Source organism: Carcharodon carcharias, chromosome 4 (genome assembly GCF_017639515.1).
Source record: "Carcharodon carcharias isolate sCarCar2 chromosome 4, sCarCar2.pri, whole genome shotgun sequence".
NCBI classification, from domain to species: domain Eukaryota; kingdom Metazoa; phylum Chordata; class Chondrichthyes; order Lamniformes; family Lamnidae; genus Carcharodon; species Carcharodon carcharias.
Window position 1 is genome coordinate 109,088,734 of NC_054470.1, and position 15,173 is coordinate 109,103,906.

At 41.3% G+C, this 15,173-nt stretch overlaps 1 protein-coding gene across 1 annotated transcript in view; it reads right to left on the reverse strand.

The window, feature by feature from the left end:
* snx30 (sorting nexin family member 30) overlaps window positions 1-4,183 on the reverse strand; it is a 37,681-nt gene extending 33,498 nt beyond the window's left edge. The window contains exons 1-2 of the mRNA XM_041186768.1: window positions 3,995-4,183; window positions 2,222-2,332 (exon numbers count right to left, since the gene is read on the reverse strand). Of these exons, the coding sequence (XP_041042702.1) occupies window positions 2,222-2,332; window positions 3,995-4,177 (294 nt within the window). The 5' untranslated portion in view covers window positions 4,178-4,183. The remainder of the gene's footprint in view (window positions 1-2,221; window positions 2,333-3,994) is intronic.
* Between the last annotated feature and the right edge of the window lie 10,990 nt (window positions 4,184-15,173).

Consider the following 15,173-nt stretch of genomic DNA (forward strand, 5'->3'; position numbering starts at 1 on the left):
AGGGCATAAGTAATGATTTGAGAGGATGTCAGCCACCCATCTTTGTCCTATGCACCCCATGAGAACAAAATTTTTAAAAAGTTAAAAGTTACTGCAAACCTTTGAACTGGTCCAGTGGACTAAGACTTGAGGGGGTGCAAATTATGCTCACAAAATTTTACTTCAGAACACATTTGCCAGTGAACAGACTTGCTCCAGCATCAGCCAGCTAACTGTCCCAGCTGCTGCTTGTCTTTCGCTCAATGTGTAAATATCCCATCTGTAACTTAACAAGATGATTTATAAGCTTCTACAATGGAGGGGTTACTGTTAAGAAACTGGGTCTTTGAGAGATTGCCAGTAAGATTTCCTACAAAACTAAATTTGAGTTGACACTAAGCTGTCAGAGAAAAAAAAGTTATGATATGTGCAGCAATTCTAGCATTAGGTGACAATACCTTTTACACAATGTTTTAAATATGCTCCTCCACAACAGTGCCAGGAAATCCTTCTTTATTTTTCTTGTACAACTAGCTTTATGCCCCTAAATAGAATGGAGGTTACTCAACTTAGTGCACATTGCCTTATCTAATTCTGCAGGACCAAGCTACAAGTTATGTATAATTTAATATAAAAGAATAGCGCCACAAGCCAGTCTGCAACACCAAGCAGAATCAACTTCCATTCTGATTAAGACAATATTCAATAATGCAAATTGAGAAATGATTGAGAGGACACTCTCAAACTTAAAAATACAATTCAGCTTCACAGGGCTGGAGGGGGAAATCAAACAGGTACTTTTAAAATTCTGGAATACTAGTAAATTGAGAAATTTGCAGATCAGCACAATTCCTTGATTAATAGGGCCCACATTTAAATCCAGTTCAAACTCCAGGGATGACTGTCTCTTGGTATTTGTACAGCCTCTGTGTGAAAGGGCTTTAAGCAGGCTCAGGCCAGTGCTGGTAGGCACAAATCACAAAACTGCCTACAGTTTAACACCATTGAGCGAAAAAACAAAATGTCTCTCATGTATCAGAAGGGTGTTTCAATTCTTGGCTATATTACTTAAACATGTGAAAGTATTTCTCCAGCACTGACAAGTCTCATCGAAGAAAGCTTTCCTCTCCCTGCCCCATTCCAAAAGTTTCTTTCTCTCCCTTAGAACAGAACACATACATCAGGTAGATCCTAGATCACCTTTAGGCAAGATAAGCTTGCTTTAATAACCAAAGCTATTTTAAAAACTGGATTTAAACAAAGGCAAAGTAAGGAATATTTCTGACTTCTTAAAAATAGAGAAAGAAACATTTACCACAAAGCTCATACTTGGGCTTCCTTTCTATACACGTGGAATACATTAGATAGATTTCTGTTTAAAAAAGACAGCATTATCTTTTAAGGACTATCATGACTCTTATTGTGTGCCAAGTATAACATTCAACCAAAGGGCAGCATGAGTCATTCTAGTACAAGCATGCTTGCCCTGGGTTTCCATTAATAATACTGCTGCAGAAGATTGCCTTTGAAAGGGTTCTCTGAGCAATTCCATTATTATTAGACTAGTACAGACAACATTGTTACAGGTAACTCCTAGCCTGTCTGTGAACAAGTCAGTCGCATCTCTCTCTTCCAACTCCCTACTAGGTGAAGCACTGCTAGTGTCATTCTAAGCCATGTAGACAGAAAAAGTCCATGTTGACTTACCATCCTCAGTGAGCACATATCAGTCAAATCAGGAGTCAGGGTCTACTACAACCTACCTCCATTCATGGACCTAAAGGGGTGGGGGAAAGGGAAGGCAAGTAAAACCGGGCACAATAAAAAAGACTCAGACTTTCTGCTTGCTGTCCTGTATCTCTTACACCTTCCACCTGTGGTGCAGGTGGAAGAAAAGGATCAGGTTTGGTCTTGATGCCCTCGGAACCTTCGCACTTTAATTTTTATTTAGGCAAGGTAAGGGGGATCTACTGATTTGTCACTCGATATCTCTAACAGTTAGTATTGTCAGGCAAGTGACTTACAAGGGACAAAAAGGGAGCCTCCTGCCACCCCCACATCTAGTTACTGATTGCAGAGATTGTGTTAACATTTAAGAATAGGTTAAGCAGATGGTTGAAAGGTGGAGAAGAAATAGCAACTGAGCAAGCACATGGCATTAAGATTCCTACCCACTTGTTGTATAAACACCAAATATTCCAAAAGTACGCGTGCCTATCGACCACAATTATTTGGTACCTACTGGAATAAGATGAGTCGGCTGCGATTCTTCCAGTTTAGTCCTCAACCAATCAAAATCCTGGTATCTACGTCGGACTGTGTACTCAGGTAAATCAAACTCATTTCTGGTGGTCTGAAAGTAATTGAAGCCATGAGTAACCAGGGACTGTCAGGTCAGTATATCAATTTGCATTTGAAGAGCGTTCAAGGACACTTGAAATTGATTTAACACCATTGCCACGAGGAACAGAATGCACAATTCTAACACTGAGGAATTAATTTAAAATTACCTTGAGGAATAAGTCATTATAAAAAAAATCTGTGATGCATTATTTTGAGGTCATAGCACTTCACATTTTGTTTGAGAGCTGTATTGAAAAAGAATGACAGCTGTAAAGTTTACTTTTGTGTCAAAGGGAAGAGGGGAATCTGAAAACACCTGCACCAAATCAAAACTCAGTCACTGGCGAGGGTCAAAAAGGCCTATTTTTGGGGCAAAGTGTTTCAATCTTGCAGGTTGGCAGTCAGAATCAGGACAGGATAATTTTCAGATCAGTTTCCTGTCTTCTCCTACGCCATGTCATTATTTTCAAAACCAAAAAATGTATCAAGGTAAATTAAGCTTCATTTTTGAAAAAAAAAAGAATGCCAAGAACTTTACATTTCTAAGATTATTTCAGCACTCCAATACAAATTTTTCATTTCTTTCTAAGCTTTAAGTCCAATTTACCATGGAAACCAGTTACATATTATAAATGTAATGTTTACATTCAGTTTATATTAATCCCTGTCACATCCAACATCAATGTTGCTGCAGTTTGAAGAAAAATGCAGATCACCCTGTTCAACTGGGGAGACTGCTGTCTGCCATGGCACACATGAGGACAGGCAGCTCAGGGCATGTTTCTTCCAGCACAAGAGAGTGAGCCGCCACCAGTGCCACTCCAGCTCCCCCACTTCACTTCCCCAAACATTAAAGGCTCATAGGCAGTGTTAAGTAAAGAGGCAGCAAATAGGGCTTAGGATGCAATGTCAAACTAAAAGTGATTGAGGATGACTTTTCAGCATATTGGCTGGAAAGCAGTTAAGTTCATTTATTTTTTAGGTAAAGGCACTATTCTGGATCTTCCTTAATTTTGTGAAATCGGCCCCCTGTCTCTACCCATATTTTTTTTTAACCTCCACAAGACATTAGAAAGGCATAGAGGTTTGGGGATGGAGGGGGTTGAATATTCTCCTTTCATGCTGTTTCCATCAAGACTACCCATCACCCTTCAACTATCCTCATTATTAGATCCAACTGAATCATTCTAGTTGTTGCTCCAAGGCGCAGGTGTCACTGTGCTCCACATTAATACCCAAACAAGGGTACTTCTATACAGCCATTTTAGCACTTAACATACATAAAGCGAGTTCTCACTCAAGACTGGAAATTCTCTCAGCTGGCCAGGGCTGTGGGATTCCAAAACTGGCTCAGCTGAGAAAGCTAGTTAAAAGTGTGACAAGTAGCATTTTTTTTAAATTAAACACCACTTTTTCCCTGGCTTAGTGCTGAAGAGGCCTTTTCTAAGCCCCATACAGAAGAATGCCCACACCATGCTCCTTATCCACAGGCTAATCTGCTGCATTCACAACACCCTCCTACCAAACGTCCCACATTCAGGCACTCAACACCCAGATGATGAAAGACTGTAACAACGCTTAGGGAGTTCTGACATCAGCTTAAAAAAAAAAGATACACACTTTTTGAAAAAGCACTGCAAGAACTTCTCAAGAATTTAATTTTTGCTCATACTTTTGTGCTAATTCTGTACGTAATGAACGTCTCCATCGCAGACACGTGTTTCTTTGGATCATCAACTGTAACAAAGAGATCCCTGGTTTCACCATCCAGCTCATCATCCAATTGTAACCTATTAAGTAGAGATGAGGATGAAGCAGGGCTTGATGTCTCCACTAGTGTTCCATTGGGCAACATTTGATCCTAAAAAAGCAAGAGAGTTTACTTGATCAGCAGCTAGAATTAGCTTTACCTTTCACTTTAACACATTACCACGCAATGCACTACATCAAGTTGAATAACGAAAAAAAGCCGGTAACTTGATTTTAAGGCAAATTCCGCTTGTTTTAAATCAGCTTAGCATTGCTTGCAAGCAAAAGCAGAAAACACCTGCATTTATATGGCATCTTTTACAACTTCAGGACATCCCAAAATGACTTTACAGCCAAACCACTTCTTGATTCTAGTCATGGCTATGTAGACTTGAAGATATTTGATAAGGCTCCACACAAGAGATCAGCAGCAAAATCAAGAGCACAGAATTGGAAGAAACCTCATGGGCTGAGATATAAAGTCATCCCTTGTCAGTTTACGGACAGCAAAATATTTACCCCCTCTCAATCTAAAACTCCAAGAGGAGACAGAAAATGTATCATACAAGATGTATTTATAATTACATTTTAAACCGTTCCTCGAAAATCAAAATTTGAAACATTAAAGCATGCAGATTTATTGTGCAGTAGACAATATTTTAGGTATATGCCTAAATGTTAATAATGGTTGGAGACTCAGTTACAGCCCATCATACAGATGGAATTAAAGGAGTTGTTCAAATGCTTATCAGCCTGCCATTTATGCTTTTGAGCTACAAAACCTTTTACTAAAAACACCCACATGACAAATTACAAGGTCTTAATAAAGTCTTGTTCACATGTATAGCTTCACATCTTTTATCTGCAGAATACAGATGAATAAGTATTCAATACGTTGACTGACGTGGGTAAAGTTGTCTTTGCCTTCCAGCCTTTTCTCCAATTTCTCAACCCTCTTAGCTCTACTTTTCTCAAGGTCACTAGAGCAACTCAAGTTAATAATCAATGGGTTAGCATCCAACTTATCAGCATTTGTCTCAAGCATAACAGACAGGCATTTATCTCAGATAAGGCCTCTGTATCTCTGGTGTCTTTAGTAATGAGTGCCTCATTACCAGAAGTTTGCATTCAACATTTTAATCCTTTGACTACTGTCTTCTGGCATGTCAGGATATAAGCACAGAGATAGAAATAAAAAACTGCGGATGCTGGAAATCCAAAACAAAAACAGAATTACCTGGAAAAACTCAGCAGGTCTGGCAGCATCAGCAGAGAAGAAAAGAGTTGATGTTTCGAGTCCTCATTACCCTTCAACAGAACTAGGTGAATCCAAGGAAGGGGTGAAATATAAGCTGGTTTAAGGTGTGTGTGTGTGTGTGTGTGTGTGGTGGGGGGGGGCAGGGGGAAAGAGAGAGTGTGTGGTTGTAGGGGAGTGTGGTTGTAGGGACAAGCAAGCAGTAATAGAAGATCATCAAAAGATGTCACAGACAACAGAACAAAAGAATATAGGTGTTGAAGTTGGTGATACATATCTAAAACAATGTGCTAATTAAGAATGGATGGTTGGGGAATTAAGGTATAGCTCTAGTGGGGGTGGGGGAAGCATAAAAGATTTAAAAATATTTAAAAATAATGGAAATAGATGGGAAAAGAAAAATCTATATAATGTATTGGAAAAGACAAAAGGAAGGGGGAAAGAAACAGAAAGGGGGTGGGGATGGAGGAGGGAGTTCAAGACCTAAAGTTGTTGAATTCAATATTCAGTCCGGAAGGCCGTAAAGTGCCTAGTCGGAAGATGAGGCGCCGTTCCTCCAGTTTGCGTTGGACTTCACTGGAACAATGCAGCAAGCCAAGGACAGACATGTGGGCAAGAGAGAAGGGTGGAGTGTTAAAATGGCAAGTGGCAGGGAGGTTTGGGTCATTCTTGTGGACAGACCGCAGGAGTTCTGCAAAGCGGTCGCCCAGTTTACGTTTGGTCTCTCCAATGTAGAGGAGACCACATTGGGAGCAACGAATACAGTAGACTAAATTGGGGGAAATGCAAGTGAAATGCTGCTTCCCCTTGGACGGTGAGGAGAGAGGAAGTGAAGGGGCAGGTGTTACATTTTTTGCAAGGGCATGGGGTGGTGCCATAGGTGGGGGTTGAGGAGTAGGGGGTGATGGAGGAGTGGACCAGGGTGTCCCGGAGGGAACGATCCCTACGGAATGCCGACAGGGGGGGGTGAAGGGAAGATGTGTTTGGTGGTGGCATCATGCTGGAGTTGGCGGAAATGGCGGAGGATGATCCTTTGAATGCGGAGGCTGGTGGGGTGATAAGTGAGGACAAGGGGAACCCTATCATGTTTCTGGGAGGGAGGAGAAGGCGTGAGGGCGGATGCGCGGGAGATGGGCCGGACACAGTTGAAGGCCCTGTCAATGACTGTGGGTGGAAAACCTCGGTTAAGGAAAAAGGAGGACATGTCAGAGGAACTGTTTTTGAAGGTAGCATCATCGGAACAGATGTGACGGAGGTGAAGGAACTGAGAGAATGGGATGGAGTCCTTACAGGAAGCGGGGTATAAGGAGCTGTAGTCAAGGTAGCTGTGGGAGTCGGTAGGCTTGTAATGGATATTGGTGGACAGTCTATCACCAGAGATTGAGACAGAAAGGTCAAGGAAGGAAAGGGAAGTGTCAGAGATGGATCACGTGAAAATGATGCAGGGGTGGAGACTGGAAGCAAAATTAATAAATTTTTCCAAGTCCCGACGAGAGCATGAAGTAGCACCGAAGTAATCATCGATGTACCGGCGAAAGAGTTGTGGGAGGGGGCCAGAGTAGGACTGGAACAAGGAATGTTCCACATACCCCATAAAGAGACAGGCATAGCTGGGGCCCATGCGGGTACCCATAGCCACACCTTTTATTTGGAGGAAGTGAGAGAAGTTGAAGGAGAAATTGTTCAGTGTGAGAACAAGTTCAGACAGACAGAGGAGAGTAGTGGTGGATGGGGATTGTTCGGGCCTCTGTTCGAGGAAGAAGCTAAGGGCCCTCAGATCATCCTGGTGGGGGATGGAGGTGCAGAGGGATTGGACGTCCATGGTGAAGAGGAAGCGGTTGGGGCCAGGAAACTGGAAATTGTTGAAGTGACATAAGGTGTCAGAGGAATCACGGATGTAGGTGGGAAGGGACTGGACAAGGGCAGAGAGAAGGGAGTCAAGATAACGAGAAATGAGTTCTGTGGGGCAGGAGCAAGCTGACACGATCGGTCTACCAGAACAGTTCTGTTTGTGGATTTTGGGTAGGAGGTAGAAGCGGGTCGTCCAAGGTTGGGTGACTATCAGGTTGGAAGCTGTGGGAAGAAGATTCCCAGAGGAGATGAGGTCAGTGACAGTCCTGGAAACAATGGCTTGATGTTCAGTGGTGGGGTCATGGTCCAGGGAGAAGTAGGAGGAAGTTTCTGCGAGTTGACGCTCAGCCTCCGGGAGGTAGAGGTCAGTGCGCCAGACAACAACAGCATCACTATTGTCAGCGGGTTGGATGACAATGTCAGGGTTGGACCTGAGAGAATGGAATGTAGTAAGTTCAGAAAGAGAGAGAGATTAGAATGGGTGAAAGGAGCAGAGAAATTGAGACGACTAATGTCGCGCCGACAGTTCTCAATGAAAAGATCAAGAGAGGTAAGAATCCAGAGGGAGAGGTCCAGGTGGAGGGAGAATATTGGAGGTAGGTGAAAGGATCCGTTGAACAGGGAGAGGACTCCTGCCCAAAGAAGTGAGCCCGGAGACGAAGACGGTGGAAGAAGAGTTCAGCATCGTGCCAAGCCCGAAATTCATTGAGATGAGGGCGTAAGGGTATGAAACTAAGTCCTTTGATGAGCACTGAACGTTCAGCATCGGAGAGGGGAAGGTCAGGGGGTATAGCAAATACATGGCTGGGGCTGGGATTGGAAGATGGGGTGGGGACGGAGGGACAGGCAGGGGTGGAGGGTCCTAGATTGGTGTTGGTGTCAATGAGTTGTTGGAGCAAGTTCTTACTGCACTCCATTCTCTCAGGTCCAACCCTGACATTGCTCTCCTTTTTGGCGCAGGGAGGGGGGGTGAAATTTCTTCAAATACACAGCCCCTCTAAATTAACATGTGCTTGACCATGCAAAATATTTAAAGGGCCCAAGTTCTATGCGCCTGAACAGACTTTCATATCGTTATGGACCCTCACAGCTTGGAGGGAACTATCTAGGGCTGACAGTCTATTTTCATACCCTGTGAAATTTAAAGTGGAAGGAGCAAAGAGAGGAATGACAGAAGGAAATTGGGCAAGAGTCAAATTAGATGTTATTCTAAACAATCTATAATTCATGGATTAAGTCTGTCACTATACTACACTAGTCATCTTTCAGCAGCAAGCCCACATTTTTTATAAAGCCAAACAACTGTCTAAATACCAAAATTAAGTGATGTCATTTGGCAAACATTTAGAAGCTGCTGTCAATGTTTCCTAAAGAAAAAGACATTTCCATCATCACGTCTGGACAGCATGCCCCAGCAAGGATTTTCCTACCACACAGATGACATTCATCTTGCACTCCACCCACACACTAAGACATGACTCAAGATCTAATCACAAAGTGTTTTTATTCAGGCTGTTCAAGGACTACACTGGGCACACTGCGGAGCATGATTCTGGGCAGAATACTAGAAGTAACGCAATGTCCAAACTGCACATATCAACAATTAATTCTGCACCATTTAATAAACCTTTCCTTTTCCTTAAAGCGGACACAAAGTAACCAATAGCAGTTTAAGGTCAGTTGGAAGCAGTTGCCAGCAGAAGCAGCATAGGAATGGGACAGATAGCAAGTCCCAAGCTAAAGTTGAAGCCAGCTGCCAGGAGGAGGAAGAGGACGACAATGACACAGGAGAGGGAATTGAAAGGAGCAGGTTCCAAAAACTAAAGAAAGTCCCCCAAACCAGGAGAGTGGAACAGGAAAGATTCAAGTGGACAGTTAAGTCAAAGGGCAAAGTCAGGAACCTGGGAAAAAGTTCAGAGTGGGGAGCAGAGAAAGGCTCCAAGCGTAAAAGGGAGAAATCTGCAGATTTAAAGCAAAATATGCTTGCGAGAAGCCAGAAGACCCAAGGAGACAGCCAAAGGTCTGTAACTCTTGACTATAGGCATATAAAGCAGTGGTGTTCTGTTGGCATGACTGAGTATCAGAGACAAAGTGCATGGAGGGAAACTTGAATGCACGTGGTGATCCAGGGGAGAGGAACATCTGAAGGAGGTGGACCCTTCTGGAAGGCGTCCGAGAGAGAGCATGTGTCTGGGAGAAGGTTCCAAAAAGAGTTCTTGGAGACTGGAAACCCTTGCATGAAAGATGAAGTTCAGTGGCTCACAGTATAACAAGCATCTGGTGGCGGTGGTAGTGGGAGGTGGGGATGGGTTACACGTGTGCGCACGTTGATGAGGGAATCCACATCATTTGTTTGGGATGGCATCCGTCACTTGTGTGGTGTTTCTGACTACCGGTCACCTATTGGTTTACATGGACAGTGTATTTACTGTGTACATTAGAGTAAAAGATAGCTTTTGTAACTTGTGTTCTCCTTACAAATCTGTATGTATGTGAAGGTATAGGTTTGGGTGAAGGAGTATTGTAATATAGTTCATCTTTTCTTATTTAATAAATGTTTTATTCTTTTGTAAAACTTTATCAGCTGACTCCCGTGACTCTGTTCAGTAGCCACTCTCCACTTATCGATACAAAAAATGAAAGTTAGGATCCATTAAGCCGGGTTCCACCCTGGGATCTGGCTTGTCCAGTAGTAACATCAGCTGGGATCATAACAACAGGGATAGGTTTTCAAGGTTATGTCTCTTAATTTATTCCTTGACACTCTATATTGTCTCATGGGAAAGCAACAGAAGTGTTAAATGCTGAAATAGAAATAAAGTTCTATAAAAATGCAACGTAGGCACTTCCTAAAGCTACCTGAAGGTCAAATGAAAGGGCGGGAGGAAGTCAAATAAACAATCACCACCACCATCACCAGGAAAAAGGTACTCAGAAAAGTATTAGACCTAAAGACTGACAAATCCCAAGGACCCAATGACCTGCATCCTAGGGTCTTAAACAAGTGGCTGCTGAGAATGTAGAGGCATTGGTTATAATCCTTAGATTCTGGACAGGTCCCAGTAGATTGGAAAATAGCAAATGGAACACCTTTATTCAAGAAAGGAGGGAGACAGAAAACAGGAAACTATAGGCCAGTTAGCTTAACATCCGACACAGGGAAAGTTCTAGAATCCATTATTAAGGATGTTATAGCAGGATACTTAAATCTTAATGGGATCGGGAAGAGTCAACATGGCTTTGTGAAAGGAAAATCCAGTTAAACTAAGTTCTTTGAGAAAATAACAAGCAATGAGGATAAAGGCGAACCTATAGACAGCTATACTTGAATTTCCAAAAGGCATTTGATAGAGGTGCCACATCAAAGGTTACTACACCAAAGAGTTCATGATGTAAAGGTAACACATTGGCACGAAAAAGGACTGGTTAGCTAACAGGAAGCAGAGAGTAGGGATAAATAGGTCATCTGAGTGCTCTCCACATAGCCTATAATTTCCTGACACTGACAACACATCTGAAGCAGTTGCTGCTTTCCATTTTATCTTTTGGGTTTAATTACTAAAGAAATTCACATTTGAAGGGAAGAACATTTAGACCTAAAAGTGTGAAGGAATTTGCTAGAATTGGTGGTTTAAGTACTATTGCTGCTTTGTTGAAGTTAAAATATCTGCTACAGATTCATTAAAATTTTTTTAAAATTTAAGTGAAAATGCACAAATTGAAGCTTGAGAGCTGAAGTCATAAACATTAAATTACAAACAGCTGACACTATGATACTGTCATGAGTGTATAATAATTTATAATATTTTTCTGGTTCATTGTAAAGTAGGTTGAGAGGCATAAATAGTTAGGTCTGTGTGTGTGATTTAATTACATTTTGTAGCCAAGCAGACTGCAAGTTGAAGTTATCAAAAGTAGTAAGCTGTAGAAGTGTCTTTAATATGCTAATGGTCTTAGCATGTAAGGTGTAAAGGGAATTTGCATTTGTAGATAGATGAAGGGGGATTTGGTTTTCAAAGTCAGTCTGTTTACAAATAGCCAGGCAAGCAAGCTAAGGTATGTGTTTATTTTTCCTCAAGGGCTACTGACAATATATAGTGACAACATGGAAGTTTTTTTTAATGAGGGAGATACAGTTTTAAAGACATATAACAATGGAATTTACATGTTAAAACTGAGGAACATATATAAAAGAGAATGAGGCTGTGTGTCAGGAGAAAGCATTGTAAGATCTAACAGAAGTGCATGAAGTAGCCTTAATAAAGCCTCCAGTGTTTGTGCATAAGCCCACTGTCTACAGAAACCAGAGCTGGAGAAGTCATTTGGAATTCCACTGTGCAGGGTATGGTGTCAATTTGCTGGATCTGTTTAAAATCTAAAATCTATTTTTGAACTGTTGCCTTAAAGGGGGTGTAGATGGGGGCCAGGTTAATTAGGAATTTTAAGAGTTATTAAAGTAGTCATTTGTAATCCTATGTACGTGCTTGAAATCTTCTTTTGTTAATAAATATTTTAGTTTTTTTTTAAATCTCAGTCAGTCTTGGTGGACTTATTACTTCTGAATTCAGGGCATGCATCTCGAAATAAATACAAATTGCAAAACCATTGTGATAGCGTGATCAAGTTTCCCTTGTGGATTGGATCCGCCTGGCACACATCTGCTACGTCATAACAGATACATATATACTACAAATGCTTAAGTGGGTTTTTTCTCAGTTTAAATAACTTAGAATTCCTTTAAAAGTAGCAAAACAGAAAATTCACACCACAGAAAGGAAGAATTGAGTTCATCATGTGAGCTATCCAACCGAAACAAATTTTCCAGTACTTGGTCTACAGCTCTGTAGGCTGTGTATCCAAGAACACAAATGTTTCAATGGGGTTCATAGGAAGGTTAACAAAATTCGACAGTTACAATTGGGCAAAGCACGACAGGTGGCCAATAGCTTTAGTCAAAGAGATAGGTTTTAAGGAGCATCTTAAAAGAAAAGGAAAGTGGAGCAGAGGGGCTTAGGCTCAGAATCCCAAAGCCTAGGCAGCTGAAAACAAGGCTGCCAATATTAGGGGTGGGGGGGGGGGGGTTGTGGAAACAGGGACATAATAAAGGGAATCCAGAAAGTCAAAAAACGTTAACAACCCATGCCATACTGAAACTGCTGGCAGTTTAAGTATGCTTGATTGCTACCAATGAGATCAGAGCATTTATGAATTAAGTGTAGGCTTTTAGGGGCAAAATTCAGTCCCCACAAAAAGTGAACATTCGTGTGTAAATCATGTGACCCATGTCATTTTTATATAAAATAAGTACTTACTTCTAAATGTTAAATAGGCCATTGCAGCTGACACATTATCATGTTTAGATAAAAAAAAATATTGTGAAGAATATACTCTCCCATAAAGTATCACAAGAAGGATCTCTCTGCATTTAAGATATTATCTTTTAAGAGAATTTTTGTGGAGCCAATTTTTTTTTAGATCAGAAATACTGCAGATAAAGGAACAGAGCAACACAGCTGCCATGGCAGGGAGGAGGGGAGAAAGGAGAGAGAAGGGACTGGGTGGTACAGCACTTTAGAACACTGTCCATTCATCAATGGGATAGGGATACAAGAGCACTCCCTACTGCTAAAAAGGAAGTTTCTCCAGTTTGGCAGCTGACAATGTTTTCTGTAGTTTCTAAACTTGGATCTACAATTCTGACACTGGGATACGGGAGCAAGATTTAGTAATAGAAAAAAAACTGAACTGGTGCACAGGCTTGAACTGCTCAACTGAAAGTTTAAAAATGCTAAAACAGCCTAGTGGGACAGCCAATCAGCAATCCTTGCCATCTCTGCAAACCGGTGTATTTCCTGCTGCACACATTAATGCCGAATCAAAACCTTACAGGGCTCCGAAAAAGCACAACATAGTAACAAAATGCTTCTGGAGGCTGCAAAACCTCAAGAAGTGGTTTTTACTGGCAACTCCAATCAACACTGAGTGGGATGGGGGTTGCAATAAAGCACTTTTCCAGCTGCTGTCTTGCATGAACCTTGTCCAGCTACTGTAGATGAACAGCAAACTCAAACCAGTGTGTCTGTACAGTTTCCAATATAAAAAAAACTCCATAGAATTGTGACCCACAAACAACATTGCACAAATCACTGCTGCACGAAACTATAATGCACTGCTGTGCTTGAATATCATGTTGAATCACATCTGTAAAGCAAATATGAAGAGAGATAGCACCTTAAACGAATGGGAAATAAATCAATTGAAATAACTTCATGCAGAGGAACTCCTATTTCATTAGTAATTACTCTGCATTTGGGTAGGGTGAGATTAAGCTACCCTATGCTCATCCATCTGCTTCATGATCCAGCTCCCCAACAGTCAATAGGACAGTGAGAAGTAGAGCCAACTGGGTTAGGGTGCACTATTGGTAAGTTCACCAAAGGCAGTATACTTTTGGACACTAACCTTAACGCAAGCATCCAAAACAAACCTTAAAAAAAGTCTCACTGCAATTGCACATACCAGAGAGATAACCTCACATGGGTACCACATCTCTTTCTTACGGAATCAGGAAAATTCAAAATAGCAAGACTCCAACATTGCATACATGCTAGCAATCAAATAAAGGGCCAGAAACCCTGCACACAGCCGGATTACTAACTCAAAGGTGGTTTCTGGTACTAACTACATATAGCACAAGATTTTTTTTTTTAAAATTCGTCAATTTATGTTCTTGATAAAGGTCTTGTTGGACCATGAATTTCTAGTTCAATTCTACCCATCACATGCTATAGCGTTTATCCCCCTCATGTACCCATTGACTCCTTGCTGCTGTATAGTCTCGAACACCAGGTACTCTCCTGCGACTCACTCATACCTTCCCCACTTTCCATGTTCAAGCCTCAACAATGTGGCTGTAATATTCAATCATAGGAGCACATCACCACCAAACCCAGGCCTGTTCTCATTCAACATTCAACAAATGACCGATTGATGATCAGAGGCCAATTTTGCCAAGCTGAGACAAGTTAACCATGTATAAACTGGGATGTGGGGCAGGGTGGGTGGAAAAGAGAAGAAAGGGACAATATCTGAGGTGCAGGAGTGGGGAAGGTACCCAGCCAGGATCTTCACTTTATGTCTTAGCTACTCACTGCCTAAACATGCTAAGCCGCTTGGAAGTGTGTGTTTGTGCACACAAATGTTTTTAAAATGCAATACATCAACATACATGACTTGCCAGCCTGGAAGCATTGCAACACATTAAAAGTATTGTGGGTTTAGAAAAAAATGGTTGCTATCACAATGCACAACTGCAGGATCATAGTTAAAACATCCAAAACAGATACAGAAATGTCAGATCATCATACATTGCACTTCAGACACGTCAACTAGCCCAAATGCTCACTAAGCAAATATCTAACCACATTACTATTTAGTATAGTAATTACTATTTAGTATAGTAATGACTGCTATTGATTATTTGCAAGTACATTACTTTTGTAATATATCATTGCAAAATATCTACAGATACTAAGTGAAAAGGGGCATCTGCACACAGGAATTTACTCATGTTTTAAAAAAAATCCATCTCCAGATACAACCTCAATTTTTCAAAATAAAATCTATACATTTACACACATTTGTTAATAAGAAACATTTCATGTCATCACGAGTTAAGCAACACTGTTGAACATGGAACCTGGAAGAAATATCCTGTAGGAGCTCTATTTTTAAATGTTCATGTGCACCACACGCAAAAATTCATACCATTAAATGAAAGTGCAAACAGATGGTAGTTCACTAGACCTGGCTCTCCAAAAATACTCAGTTTATATTTCAGAACTGCACGCCTTCAACTGCGTTCCATTAACTCAAAGCTACCAACGATGCTACTAAACTCACCTCAGCATGTGAATTTTACAGTATTACTGTCCATCCTGCTAGTAAAGACCATGCATAGAACTGACGAAAATGATAACCCCTAAAAACTATAATG